Below are 15,178 nucleotides of genomic sequence, written 5' to 3' on the forward strand. Positions count from 1 at the left end.
AAGGTATGGAGATCATGATTCAGGGATGGAGGGAGGGGTCAGAGGTTGGGGTCAGGGGTCAGAGGTCAGAGTACAGGGTGATGGATTCAAGGATAGGGTGAGAGGTCAGAGGTCGGGGTGAGGGGTCAGGATACACGGTGCTGACCTGGGGATGGGGTGAGGGGTCAGGAATGGAGGGGTCAGAGGTCAGGGCACGGGGTGCTGACTCAGGGATGGGGTGAGTCAGAGGTCGGGGTCAGGGTTAGGAGTCAGGGATGGGGTGAGGGGTCAGAGGTCGGGTGAGGAGGCAGAGGTCAAGGTATGGAGATCATGATTCAGGGATGGAGGGAGGGGTCAGAGGTTGGGGTCAGGGGTCAGGGGACAAGGGCCCAGGCCCCTCTGCGCAGCCCGGCAGCCCCTCCTGCCCACGGAGGCCGTGGAGTGGGAGCTCAGGAGGAAAGAGGCCGCCAGAGCCTCCTCACAGCGGGCCGAGCCGAGGATCGCGGTGCAAGGCCAGCCCGGGCGGGAAAGCCCGGGAGACGCTCATCTCCAGGCAATCAGCAGAAAACAGCGCCGTGGCCCAAGTGGTAGAGCGCCCGCCTTGAGCTGAAGAGCTGAGGGGCAGCGCCCAGGCCCAGAGATCAGGCCCAGGCCCAGCCCACACAGAGACTCTAACGCCGAATTTACTGACTGAGGGCCGTGAACGCCCCGACACCCCATATCAATGGTTAGCCCGGGTTCACCGCCTCCTGTCCTCCGCTTAATGTTTCTTAAAAGTTGGCTGGGACTAACGATCAGACATCAGCAACACAGTGAGCAAGCCAGCGCGGACCGCAGCGCGCCCCAACGGCCGGCCGGAGATACTCACCGTCGCCCTGGTCCGCGGCCCACACCGACCACGCCGCCACCCGGCTCCTCACGTCCACCTGGGTGACAGTGCCCGGGGGCGCGGGGGCCGGCGCCCGGGGCGGCGGGGGGATGCCGGGCTCCGCCTTGGCGATCATCCTGAAACACAGGAACACCACCAGGCCGTTCTCAGTCACGGCTTGAGTGCTTCACCCTCAAAAAGAGCTACGCAGCCGGGCGCCAGCGCTCACGCCTGTCATCCCAGCGACTCAGGAGGCTGAGATCTGAGGATCGAGGTTGGAGGCCAGCCTGGGCAGGAAAGGCCGTGAGACCAAAAAGCCAAGAAGCAGAGCTGTGGCTCAAACGGCCCTGAGTCCAAGCCCTGAGACACACACACACACACACACAGGAGGGAATGGATGAAAGAAAGGACAAAGTTCAGAGAGAAGGAGGAGGAGGCTGGGGAGAGCAAATACGCAGAGGCCACAGCTTCCGAGCCGCAGGATGCACACCTGCGCTGAGAGTCCTTTTCCTAACCCTTTAGGGAAAAGGATCCACCATGTTTGAGAGGTCGCGTTCGCCCGGCTGGTCCCGCACTCACCTCAGCGCCTCCGGCCTCCGTTTCTGCTTCCCGCCTCGGCTGTCGCTCACGGCACTCTCGATATCCTCACTGATCAGGTTCGCCTGCAACAAGACACCTGTTACCAGAAGGTTCTACCCGGAGCGACGTGTGGTGGACGTGAGATTAAACTAGAGAAAGCCGGGCGCTGATGGCTCCCGCTTGTCATCCCAGCCACCCGGGAGGCTGAGGACTGAGGATCACAGTTGGAGGCCAGCCCCGGCAGGAAAAGTCCGTGAGACTCTGATCTCCAGTGAACCACCAAAAACTGGAAGGGGCGCTGTGGCTGAAGTGGTAGAGCGCCAGCCTGGAGTGAAAGAGCTCAGGGACAGCACCCAGGCCCTGAGTTCAAGTCCCAGGACTGACCAGCACAATGAGGAAGGGCAGGGAATGGTCCCGCGCGTGTACCTTCACCTCGTCGCACTGGAAGAGGTGGAGGTCGGGCTTGTTCTGCGTGGATTCTTTGCACACCAGGGCCAGGATGGAGTCGTAGCTGCAGGCCTTCTGCACGGCCTGGCAGTGCTGGATGGTGCTGAGAGGGAAATTCTCCAGTTCATTCTACACACAGAGGAGACTCGGTCAGGTCCTGGCTTGGCCCGCAGGGGTGGGGCGTGGCGGGGAACTCAAAGGCCTCCCCGGTGCCTCGACTTACCTGGGACTCCAGGTCGATGAGGCTCACGGCTCGGTCATCCACCTGCAGAATCATGTCCTGAGTCCACACTTTGCCCTTGGCATCCAGCAGCTTCAGCTTCCGGATTCCGTCCTCCACGTTGAGCATGGCATCCTTCCGGTCCAGGATGAAGGTGGTCAGGTGCTGCACACGGGCCAAAGACAAGCCACACGTTAAGAGAATGCCGAGCTGAGACTAATTACAACCACGTGTTCGTTAGAACCGACGCCACCAGAATCCAGCCACGAGCGCGTCGTCATTGTCTTAATTCTCATCCATAATGACGTTAGAAACTGACAAGTATGTATCGGTGACACGGGGCATATGGCTTTCATATACATGTTCCCATCGAAGTCAGGGATGGGAGAAATGTAGACTAAACACAAAGCACCCTGCAGCCCCACCCCACCTCCTTGTCTTCCTGGGAAGAGGAGATCACAGGACTCTTCTCAATACAGAAAAAGGATAACTTGGTTCCGAAGACAGATCAAAATCTGTCTCAGAGCCGGGCGCCGTGGCTCCCGCCTGCCATCCCAGCGACCCAGGAGGCTGGGATCTGAGGATCGTAGTTCAAAGCCAGCCTGGGCAGGAAAGTCCATGAGACTCTGATCTCCAATGAACCACCAGAAAACCAGAAGTGGCGCTGTGGCTCAAGTGGTAGAGCGCCAGCCTTGAGCGAAAGCAGCTCAGGGCCCTGAGTTCGAGTCCCAGTGCACACACACAGACACAGACACACAAAGACTCCTCCTGAACACACAGGCGTGTTACCTCCACTCGGTACTGAGAGACATCGGGCACGCTGCTCACGCTGTCCCGCGCGTAATTCTTCCTTTGTTCTGGGAGAGAGATGATCGCCACTGAGCCACGCCTCGCTCGAGGGCCGGGTGGAAATCCAGCCTGTGTCTCTCATACCAATACAGTAGCGGACACGCCACCACAGCCCGGCTTTCCTGAAAACCTTCACCCAGAAATCGAGAAGCCCGAAGAAGCCATAACGGCATGCAGGAAGCCTTTGGGGTAAGTATGAACGATCAGCGCTCCACGTGAACACCATCTATGTTCAGTTGGGCACCAGTGGCTCCCGCCTGTCATCCCGGCTACTTGAGGAGGCTGAGATCTGAGGATCGTGGTTCGAAGCCAGCCCTGGCAGGAAAGCCCGTGAGACTCTGATCTCCAATGAACCAGCAAAAAGCCGGAAGTGGAGCTGTGGCTCAAGTGGTAGAGCACCAGAGCGCAAAGAGACTCAGGGATGGCGTCCTGGCCCAGGCTGGCACACGTATAAAAATACATTATTTTTCTCTTGAAAAGATTATAAATGTTGTAAGAAAAGTAAATAAATGATCAGGCCTCTGGCTGTGGGTGAAGATTAAAGCCAGCTTTGTACACGTGGGGTGAAAACACAGTTGTAAATACTGTATTCTATGAGGCACACACACACACACACACACGCACGGGAGGCACGGGGGGGGGGGGTGGAGTGACTGTGGGCTGGGGTCATGTGATCGGGACACACGCAGGGCACACACAAGTTGTGTTAGGGGAAAAGGAAGAAGAGAAGAAGAAAGTGGAGCCAGACCGCAAAGCCCACCAGAGATGCTGCAGGCCAAAATGCACAGGTGTGTCACAGCACACACGCACACACACGCTGCACACGGGCGTGTCGCTGGCTTCCCGTAGGGGGACCTGCCTCCTGACTCACTCCCGCACGGAAGGCCGTGATGGAAAGGAATTTAATTTGGGGGGGGGCGGTGTTGGGGGGACAGGTGGGAATCAGGTCTCCAAACTCCGCTTCTCGTGGGGACTCAGTGTGGACAGGGCGCGGGCGGAGGCCGGGCGCGGGCGGAGGCCGGGCGCGGGGGCTCACGCCTGTCATCCCAGCTACTCAGGAAGCTGAGATCTAGAGGATCGAGGTTCAAGGCCAGTCCAGGGCAGGAAAGCCCGTGAGACTCTGATCTCTAATGAATCACCAGAAAAATGGAAGTGGCGCTGTGGCTCAAGTGGTAGAGCGCCAGCCTTGAGCTGAAGAGCTGAGGGGCAGCGCCCAGGCCCTGAGTTCAAGCCCCAGGACTGACAAAAGCAAACTTGGACGAGGAGTTCTTTTCCACTGCGGCCTTCTGGGCCGCTCGCAACCCGGGGAGGAAGCCCCGCGCTCTTTATTCTGATTTTGGCCCCGCAGGGCTGGAGGAAGGAAGGGAAGCCAGCGCACGCAGGACACACACTACCTTTCTTCTTTTGTTTGGACGACGACCTGAAGAAATAAGATCCCTCGGGTCCTAGCAAAATAACGTGGTCAGAAAAGAAAGATCTGAGCCGGGCTCTGTGGCTCCCGCCTGTCACCCCAGCCACTTGGGAGGCTGAGAGCTGAGGATCGCGGTTCCAGGCCAGCCCGGGCAGGGAAGTCCCTGAGACTCTGATCTCCAAGGAACCAGCAAAAGGCTGGGCTGGAGCTGTGGCTCAGGTGGTAGAGCGCCAGCCTTGAGAGAAAGAGCTCAAGGGGCAGCGCCCAGGCCCCGAGTTCAAATCCCAGGATGAACGAAAAAGAAAAAACAAAAGATCTAGTTTCGCCTCAGATTTGGACTCCAGCATCACACATTCGGGGAGGGGGAGCCCAGTCTGGTAGGCCAGCGCCTCGTTCCCTCCATGCCAGTCCCTGCCATTCACGTACGGCGCCATCACCACCAGAGCGAGCTGCTGCCCACCAATCATGCTGCGCCCTCAAGCGTGCGTGGGAGGCTGACCGCCTGAGCCACGCTCCCGGCCCAGCTTATTTGTTTTTGCTGGTTCTTTGGGAGATGGGGGAGACGCGTGGCTCTTTTCTGCCTGAGTTGGCTCATGAACCGCGATCCTCCGGATCTCAGCGTTCTGGGGAGCGGGGATTACAGGCGGGAGCTACCACTGCCTTGGCCTGTAACCCACGTGAAGAGCTGTAAGGAAAGACCAGTGGTTTGTGCAAAGCTGGTGGGGCCCGGGCAGGGCGCGTACCGTACAGGGTCTTTGCGCTGGACTTGGAGCTGTGATCTCTGTCCACGGGAGACAAACTGGGGGGTGGGGCGTAGCCACTGTAAGGAAAACAAAACAGGAAGGAGGCGTGAAGCGATGGCGGGCGCAGGCGGGGTTTGCTGACCCTGTGGGGGGGTGTGGAGCAGACCTACGCACAGATGCCCACTGCACAATGTCAATGAGATCCGGGGTCCCTCCCATGTGCAGCCTGACCCCCAATACCAGGCTACAGACCACCTGAGCTTTTCCTGCTGGTTCAGTGGAGATCAGAGTCTCACAGGCTTTCCTGCCTGGGCTGGCCTCGAACCGCGATCCTCAAGATCTCAGCCTCCTGCAGGGCTGGGATTGTAGGCGTGAGCCACCCTGCCGGGCCTTGTTTATTTACTTTTCTCTCTCCCTTCCCGTTAGTAACAACTGCGTTGTTCAGTAAACATTTATTGACCTCCTTCCCCTCCCAAGCCAGAAAGAAATATGGAATACAGGAAGAGACACAGGCCCCACCCCGGCGGCTCACACCCGTCAGCCCAGAACTCAGGAGGCTAACACAGGAGGATCGCAGTTCGAAGCCAGCCTGGACAGGAAAGTCCGTGAGACTCGTATGTCTAGTGAACCACGGAAAAGCCAGAGGTGGAGCTGTGGTCCAAGTGGTAGAGCGCCAGCCTGGAGCACAAAAGTCTTAGAGACAGCTCGCAGGCCCTGAGTTCAAGCCTCAGAGACACACACACACACACACACACACACACACACACACACACACACGCATGGCTGGGCGTAGCAGCAGCTACATACAAGCCCAACCACTCCAGCAGCAGAGGCGAGAGAATTAGAAGTTCAATTCCAGCCTGGGCCGCAGAGTGAGACGCTTGGTCTCCAAAATAAACACGTTCATTTCATTCATTCCTTCACTCCTTCATTCATTCCCTCAGCCCAGCCAATCCAGCGCCCCGCAGCACCAACCAGTGACTCACTTGGGCTGGGAAGAGTACAGGCCAAAGCCGCCGGGCAGGTGTGCGCTCATGCCGACGCCAGCTCCGGGCCTGCAGGGAAGACACAGAAGTTCCTATGAAGGGCAGGCCAGCACCTCACTGCGACCCGGGTTCGAAGCCAGCCCGGGCAGGAAAGTCCACGGCCCGCACATCTCCCAGAAACGACTCAGGAAACGCCAGAGGTGGCGCTGTGGCTCAAGTGGTAGAGCGCCAGCGTGGCGCAAAAGAGGCTCAGGGACAGTGCTCAGGCCCTGAGTTCAAGCCCCACAACCGGCGCTGGCGCACATGCGCGTGAACACACACACACACACACACACACGGGAAGTCAGCCTTCGTCCTGATCTGTTTCTCCTGCGTTTTCTTGAAATGACGGAAAGGGTAAACCAGGGCTCAGGTCACGGGTGGGAACGCGGTGTCTGCCCCTGAGCAGGGACGGCAGGAGTGCTCGCGCTGCCCTGCCCTTCCCTGTGCGACGGGACGCGGCTCTGAGGGGCAGAGCTTGCTCTGCCAGGCTCCCCCTCCCAGGACGGAGGGCTGCGGGCGCGGGCGCTCAGCACGGGGTGAGATCCCACCAGCGTGTGCTGGGTGCTGGGTGCTGGGTGCTGGTGTGATGTCTTGCGGATCAGCTCTGAGGCCCGGTCCACACCGACGCCTTCGAGAATGTACTAGAAAAGCCCCCCCACCCCGGGGCAAACAGCACCACGGGAGGGAGGAGGACGGGACAGGCACCCCTGGACCAACCGGAGTCACATAAAACGGCTTTTCTGCTTTGCCCGTGGTGGGACTTGAACTCGGGGCCTGGGCGCTGTCCCTGAGCTCTTTCGCTCAAGGCGGGTGCTCTACCACTTGAGCCACAGCGCCACTTCTGGTTTTCTGGTGGTTGGTTGGAGATCAGAGTCTCACGGGCTTTCCTGCCCGGGCTGGCCTCGAACCACGATCCTCCGTCTCAGCCTCCTGAGTCGCTGGGATGACAGGTGGAGCCCCAGCTTACAAGACATCTTCCCATTGCTATGCACAAGTCTTTAGCTAACAGAGGCGCGTGCACACAGACTGGCCCAACCCAGTCCAGAAACACAGGCTTCCAGAACCATCTTTTACGAGATGGAAACTCCCAACAGCTTCAGTGGTGTCTAAAAATAGCAAACCATAAAAACTCAGGGCGGCACGGGCGCGGGGTCATATTTAATATTTAACCCGCGCCACCCCAGGGCTTCTCAGGCCTGGGAGCAAAGGACGCTGGTCCTGAACCCGCCCCGGGCCGTGGCCCCGAGTCTCTGCCCCGGCTCGCCCAGCCTCGGGGTTCATGAAACCAAGCTGGCGTGGGAAAGCCTCTCCCATGTCTCCAAAGCACACACGCCTCCTCCCAAGATGATTTCACCTGGAAACCGGGGTCTCGCCGGGCACCGTGGCTCCTGCCTGTCATCCCAGCAACGCAGGAGGCTGAGATCTAGAGGATCGCGGTTCGAGGCCAAGCCCGGGCAGGAAAGGCCGTGAGACTCTGATCTCCAATGAACCAGGCCCCATGTACAAAGATGAAAATGTACTCTTTCCTAAATACTCTGTGTGTATGTGTGTGTGTGTGCGTGTGTTGTGTGTGTGTGTGTGTGTGTGTGTGTGTGTGTGTGTAGGTCCTGGGGTTTGAACTCAGGGCCTGGGCGCTGTCCCTGAGCTCTTTCACTCAAGGCTGGTGCTCTACCACTTGAGCCACAGCGCCACTTCTGGTTTTCTGGTGGTTCCTTGGAGATCAGAGTCTCACAGACTTTCCTGCCTAGGCTTGGCCTTGAACCGCGATCCTCAGATCTCAGCCTCCAGAGCGGCTGGGATGACAGGCGGGAGCCACCGGTGTCCGGCTTCCACAGATTGTTGATAAAAGGAAAAGAAAATCCCAGAAGAACCATTGAAGTCACCTCGAAGCTGAACTTGAGAGGCTGGGCTGCAGAATCTAAGCCCTGTTTACACCAAACATGGAGCCAGCAGCACAGAAGGTCAGCGGCCTGATCGGACAGGAAAGAGGGCCAGCTGTGTGTGGAGGGATCGGATCACCCCCCCCCCCCCCCTAACCCCGCCCCCCGGTTGTGATTCTAACAACAAGACTCGTCAAACCCCAGGAAGCAGCAAACCCAAGCGCCCAGGGCGCCCGGCTGGAAATGTGTTTTCCCATCTCCAAATCAGGCAAACGGATGAATCCGGGAACTCCACAAGGCCTACTATGGCAAACAGGCCTGGTGGCTCACGCCTGTCATCCCAGCTGCTCAGGAGGCTGAGATAGGAGGATCGCGGTTCAAAGCCAGGCCAGGCAGGAAAAGTCTGGGAGACTCTGATCTCCAAGAAAGTCAGAAGTGGTGCTGTGGCTTAAGTGGTAGAGCGCCAGCCTTGAGCAAAAGCAGCTCAGGGACAGCGCCCAGACCCTGAGTTCAAGGCCCAGGACACCCCCCCCCAAAAAAAAGGAGCAGGCACGCAATGCCAAGGGGTTCCCCTGCCCGGTGGGCACTCGATTGCTTTTCCTTGCAGCCAAGTGCGTTTTCCCACATGGAGTTCCTTTTTCTTGTGCCAGTCCTGGGGCCTGAACTCAGGGCCTGGGCGCTGTCCCTGAGCTCTTTCACTCCAGGCTGGTGCTCTACCGCTTGAGCCACAGCTCCTCTTTCAGCTTTTTGGTGGCTCATGGGAGCTCAGTCTCATGAGCTTTCCCACCGGGCTGGCCTCGAGCCGCGATCCTCGGATCTCAGCCTCCCGAGTCGCCGGGATGGCAGGCGGGCGTGACCGGCCTGTGGTTTGTTTTTTTTAACCACATTCAATCCGGAAACATCTCCCCTGCTCGTGTCGGAGCTGAGAGGCTCCAATTTTCTAGCAAACAAGTGTTGGATTTTATTATTATTAGCTTTTAGGAGATACGAGACCCAGTGTTTACAGGAACAGAGTTTAATCTCAACACCACGGATGTTTCTGGAAAGGCCAGGGCTTGGCCAAGAGCTCCAGGGCTGCGGGAAGCAGATTGGAGCAGGTGCCAAGTTCTTTACAGACACAGAAATCACGGCATCCAGCTTCAGAGCGCAGCATGATGGTCAATGGACACCGGGCAGAAACGCTGCGCAGCCCCCGCCCTGCCCAGACCCGCTATCCCCGGCCAACACTCAACGGGCACGCTGCCAAAACCCAATCGTCACGGTGTCAGAGCGCGCTCAATATTCCTCATGCCAAAATACGCTCCAATATCCACTGTGCCAAAACCCAGCATCCACTGTCAAAATGCAACACGCCCTGGGCCACAATTCAATAGTCACTGTGCCAAAAGCTAACATGCCCTGGGCCAAAATTCAACAGTCACTGTATCAGAAACGCCAACATTCACTGCATCAGAAATGCTATTCAACATTCACTGCATCAGAAATGCTATTCAACATTCACTGCATCAGAAATGCTATTCAACATTCACTGCATCAGAAATGCTATTCAACATTCACTGTATCAGAAATGCTATTCAACATTCACTGCATCAGAAATGCTATTCAACATTCACTGCATCAGAAATGCTATTCAACATTCACTGCATCAGAAATGCTATTCAACATTCACTGTATCAGAAATGCTATTCAATATTCACTGCATCAGAAATGCTATTCAACATTCACTGCATCAGAAATGCTACTCTACATTCACTGCATGAGAAATGCTATTCAATATTCACTGTATCAGGGACAGGAGGGGAAACTGTGGGAAGGAGGGACTTTATCCACAAGAAGCCCCCACACCCCTTGGCTGCCTGGCGAGGTGCTTGTCCTGCTGAGCCACACCTGCGTAATGGCAGTAAAATTCTATTTTTGTAAAGGTGAGTCACACGGCCGGGCGCCGGTGCTCACGCCTGTCATCCCAGTGACTCGGGAGGCTGAGATCGGAGGATCGCGGTTCGAGGCCGGCCCGCGCAGGTGAGTCCCTGAGACTCATCTCCCATAAACTGTGGAACAAGCTGGGAGGGGCGCTGTGGCTGGAGTGGTAGAGCACCGCCAGCCTTGAGCAGAGCAAAGCTCAGGGACGGCGCCCAGGCCCTGAGTTCAAGTTCCGAGACTATCTAGAAAAGTTACACCTCACACCGCGTGTGGGCCTGAAGAGAAAGTGTGCAGCCCCCCCCCCACGCGCACACACGCAAGGGGCAGGCCGGGCTCCGAGGGCCCGCGCTTAGTCCCGGCCCGGCCTGCATGGGCTGAGGTTTTCACCATCTGGTCTAGAAAGCAGAACTTGGGGTGAAAGTGCACCCCATTTCCACGGAGAATTCCAGAAGTGACTCAGAGGAAAAGAAAGCAGTTGTCCTGTGAGTCACGAAGCCTCCTTTCCAGAACCACCCAGAACCTTCTTAGAAGGAAGCAGTGGCACTAGCCATGTCAGTTTCCCCGTTCGGGACACACCCTTCCCCAGCCGGCCAAGAACGCCGTCATCTGATCAACACCAGGACGGCCGAGCCACGGCTCCCCACCTGTAATCCCTCCCCCTTCACACCCCAAACCTCTCACGAGACACTGACACATCTTTACCAGCACGTCCGCCTCTCAGGGTGAGGGCAGGACTGTTCTGGAGGCGTGGTTCACGTGGTACAGCACCAGCCTGGAGCAAAAGGAGCTCAGGGGCAGTGCCCCGGCCTGAGTTCAATATCCATCCATCCATCCACCCATCCATCCATCCATCCATCCACCCATCTATCCATCCATCCATCTACCCATCTATCCATCCATCCATCCACCCATCCAACCAACCATCCATCCATCCATCCATCCACCCATCCAACCATCCATCCATCCATCCACCCATCCATCCATCCATTCACCCATCCATCAATCCATCCATCCATCCACCCATCTATCCATCCATCCATCCACTCATCCAACCATCCATCCATCCATCCATCCACCCATCCAACCATCCATCCATCCATCCATCCATCCATCCATCCACCCACCCATCCACCCATCCATCAATCCATCCATCCATCCACCCATCTATCCATCCATCCATCCATCCATCCATCCATCCACCCATCTATCCATCCATCCATCCATCCACCCATCCATCCATCCTTCCATCCATCCATCTATCCATCCATCCATCCATCCATCCATCCATCCATCCATCCATCCATCCATCGGTGGCAGGCCTGACTTATGTAACTGCGACCCCTCCCTGCATATATAATATCTATTAATTAATATACTATAATTACATAAGCAAATAATACTTGTCATTTATGGTCTATCCGTCATACCTGATATGTAACACATAAGTGCAACCTAAGTCTAGAAATAAAGTTAACTAATACAGTCATAATTAATATATTAGCATATGATAACCGTTTAAAATAACAAGGAACAACAAAGCAATAAAAGTCGCTGTTGTTGTTGTTTAAGGGACAGAAAATGGAGGGAAAAAGTAGGCACCTCCGGGGTCACGGGTCCCGATACCTCTCAGCCAGAAGCCCCCCCAAAAAAATTAAGAATAAAAAGAAAATCCAAACGAGTCTGCAAAGCCTTCAGGAGAAGCAGGAAGTTCCCCGGGCCTTCAGTGGGTACTAACTGCATCCCGTCCGCAGCCCGGCCCGGGCTGTGATATGAGGAGCTCAGGAGAGCTCTCGGGGCCTGACCGGGAGCGCGTGTTTTGTTCTGTTTTGTTTTGTTAGAACGGAGGGCGGCGGCTGCCGGGCTGGGCATCGGGGTGCCCCGCCGCCCCCCCATGCCCTGCGGGGAGCTGGCAGCAGCTCAGGGCTTTGAACAATCAAGGGCCAGGCCCGGCCGGGCCGCACAGCGATCCTTCCCGGCTCAGTGGCCGTGACGCTCGCTCTGTTCCTGGGGCCGCTGCCAAGTGCCACAGACGGTATCTCGCCCACCCACGTGGACTTCTAGAAAGATCCGGGCTGTCCAAACTGGTCACCCTGCCCGTGTCCTCCGGTCCTGCCCAGATCTAGCTGTGAGCACCAGATGCTTCACGCCCCAAAGCACAACTCGACTTTCCTCCTCGGGTGGGGAAGGTCGGCTCACATGCCAGGCTGGGATCGAACCCAACACGCAGACATGAGCAGTCTAAGCGTTCAGTTGCTCAACTAAATTGGAGAAAAGAAGGAATGGGGGGGGCGGTCAGTCCTGGGTCTCGAACTCAGGGCCTGGGCGCTGTCCCTGAGCTCTTCAGCTCCAGGCTGGTGCTCTACCACGTGAGCCACAGCACCATGTCTGGTTTTCTGGTGGTTCATGGGAGATCAGAGTCTCACAGACTTTCCTGCCCGGGCTGGCCTTGAACTGAGATCCTCAGATCTCAGCCTCCTGAGGTGCTGGGGGGACAGGCGGGAGCCACGGAATTTTTAAGTGTGTAGTAGTTGCTCAGTTAAATTAAAAACCTGCGCCTGGCAGCCAGGAGGAAGGCGGTGCGGTCCAACAAAGAAGATACAAGCCACGCTCGCGCCTCCGCTCCGGGGCCACCTCGGTCACGGCCATCTGGGAAAACGTCCCAGAAATAAAGTCAGGCCAGGTGCCTTGAGCTGAGGGACGGCGCCCGGGCCCCGAGTTCAAGTCCCAGGACTGACCAAACCACAGAAACCACTGTCCGAGCGTCATGCTGAGCAGCCCGGGGAAGAAAGTAAATCACAAAAATGAGAAATCAAGCCGAGGCTCCTGGCTTAGGGGGTTGAGATGGGGTCGGAGGCCGGCGGGCCCTTGGGGCAGAGCCCAGATGGTACAGCTGCGGCCGCTGAGGCCCGGGCCTCAAAATGTGGCTGGAAGAGGGGCCAGAGCCCCGCCCAGCACCCATCGCGAGGGTCCCACCCCGCCAGCAACATCCCCCGGGATGCTCAGCTCTGTGAACAGCTGTGTGTGTGTGTGCGTGTGTGTGCACGCGCACTCGCATTGGTAATGGGCCTTAAGACATAGAAGAAGAGCCTTAAGAACTGATACATGGCCCGAAAGCCAGCACGCACAAGAATGTATTCTAAAACAACACCAGTAGCTCACACCTTTAATCTCGGCTACTCAGGAGGCTGAGATCAGAGGACTGTGGTTCAAAGCCAGCCCGGGCAGGAAAGTCTGTGAGACTCTGATCTCCCATGAACCACCAGAAAACCAGAAATGGAGCTGTGTCTCAAGTGGTAGAGCTCCAGCCTTGAGCTGAAGAGCTCAGGGACAGCGCCCAGGCCCTGAGTTCAAGCCCCACATTCCCCTGTTCACGCAAAACAAGTCCTATACATTATAACCAAGCCACTGCAGCCCCCCACTTCCTTGAGGGGGGCTTTCCTCAGACCTCATCTTGGGGTCCCTGGTACCAAGCCTGCAGACCATGGGTGCTTTCAAGGAGCTTCGCACACGGTTTCACAGAACAGGAAGACTCACTCCCAGCCTCCACGCAGCGAGTGAACGAAAGGCGGAGAGCCCCCTGCAGAATTCAAACGCACACCCCACACACACCAGACATGCACCCCAGTACACCGGACACACACCCCAATACACCAGACACACACCCCCAATACACCAGACACACACCCCAATACACCAGACACACACCCCAATACACCAGACACACACCCCAATACACCAGACACACACCCCCAATACACCGGACATGCACCCCAATACACCAGACATACACCCCAATACACCAGACATACACCCCAAATACACCGGACACATACCCCAATACACCAGACACACCCCCAATACAGCAGACAGACACCCCAATACACCAGACACACACCCCAATACACCGGACATGCACCCCCATACACCAGACATGCACCCCCATACACCAGACAGACACCCCCAATACACCAGACATACACCCCAAATACACCAGACACCCCCAATACACCATACACCCCAAATACACCAGACATGTACCCCCAATACACCAGACAAACACCCCAATACACCAGACATGCACCCCCAAATACACCAGACATGCACCCCAAATACACCAGACATACACCCCAAATACACCAGACATGCACCCCAATACACCAGACATGCACCCCCAAATACACCAGACACACACCCCAATACACCAGAGAGACACCCCCAATACACCAGAATGCACCCCAAACACACCAGACATACACCCCAAATGCCCCCAGACACCCCAATACACCAGACAGACACTCCAAATACACCAGACATGCACCCCAAATACACCTGATATACACCCCAATACACCCGATGTACACCCCAAATACACCCCAAATAGCCCGGACATGCGAATGGGGATCTTTTCTGAAGCCCTCGGCGGGGCGGGGGGGGGCTGCGCGGGGGTGCGCGGGGGTGCACATGAGTGTTCTGTGCCTGGTCCCCGGCGAGGATCTCGGGGTGCGGTGAGGCTGGAGGGGGGCTGCAGGGCGGGAGTGTGTGCGGGCACACCCCTGCCGGGCACACGTCTACCCCCGACCCCCACCGTGGAAGCCCTTCGTCTGAACCCCAAAACCCTCCGCACCCTGGTGAGGCCCGTGAGAGCACCCCGACTTCTCCTCCTTCCGAACCACTCGGAGCTCATGGAGAAAGACGAGTTAAGGAACTCCTGACCTGACCCCCCCCATCCCAGCCGCTCAGGAGGCTGACATCCGGAGACTCGCAGTTCGAGGCCAGCCCGGGGCAGGAAAGGCCACGAGAGACTCTCATCTCCATGAGCCAGCCAAAAACAAGAGCCCAGAGTGGCGCTGTGGCTCAAGCGGCAGAGCGCCAGCCTGCAGCGCCAGCAAAAGCACGCACAGCTCAGGGACAGCGCCCAGGCCCTGAGTTCAAGTCCCAGGGCAGCCAACCAAGACAAGAAAAAAGAAACCCCCCCCCCCCCAACCACGGCCACAGACATTTGTCCTGGACTGGACACAGGGAGAGGCCCACCCTCCCCTCCTCCCCTCCTCCCCCTTCCCCTCCTCCCACCCTCCCGGCCCCCGGGAGCTTTTCCTCCCCACTGGCCCCAGGACACTTACACATCCACGGGCCCTGGCTCAGACGCAGGCCCGGCCGGCGCACCCCGGAGCCGGGACAGCGGGGCCGAGCGACTTTTAACACCGGCGCAGGCAGGGCCGGGCCGGGCACGCGCCGGGCAGGCGGGCGGGAACTA

General features: G+C 57.5%; 2 protein-coding genes across 2 annotated transcripts in view; one reads left to right on the forward strand and one right to left on the reverse strand.

The window, feature by feature from the left end:
* Positions 1–15,075, reverse strand: part of Eps8 (epidermal growth factor receptor pathway substrate 8) — a 66,551-nt gene extending 51,476 nt beyond the window's left edge. The window contains exons 1-8 of the mRNA XM_013025046.1: positions 15,045–15,075; positions 6,083–6,151; positions 5,097–5,173; positions 2,883–2,950; positions 2,097–2,258; positions 1,853–2,002; positions 1,427–1,509; positions 848–984 (exon numbers count right to left, since the gene is read on the reverse strand). Coding sequence (XP_012880500.1) covers positions 848–984; positions 1,427–1,509; positions 1,853–2,002; positions 2,097–2,258; positions 2,883–2,950; positions 5,097–5,173; positions 6,083–6,132 — 727 coding nt within the window. The 5' untranslated portion in view covers positions 6,133–6,151; positions 15,045–15,075. The remainder of the gene's footprint in view (positions 1–847; positions 985–1,426; positions 1,510–1,852; positions 2,003–2,096; positions 2,259–2,882; positions 2,951–5,096; positions 5,174–6,082; positions 6,152–15,044) is intronic.
* The window catches only part of Strap (serine/threonine kinase receptor associated protein), a 45,748-nt gene continuing 39,725 nt past the window's right edge, over positions 9,156–15,178 (forward strand). Inside the window, exon 1 of the mRNA XM_013025048.1 lies at positions 9,156–9,318. Coding sequence (XP_012880502.1) covers positions 9,156–9,318 — 163 coding nt within the window. The remainder of the gene's footprint in view (positions 9,319–15,178) is intronic.

Source organism: Dipodomys ordii, unplaced genomic scaffold (assembly GCF_000151885.1).
Source record: "Dipodomys ordii isolate 6190 unplaced genomic scaffold, Dord_2.0 Scaffold81, whole genome shotgun sequence".
Lineage (NCBI taxonomy): Eukaryota > Metazoa > Chordata > Mammalia > Rodentia > Heteromyidae > Dipodomys > Dipodomys ordii.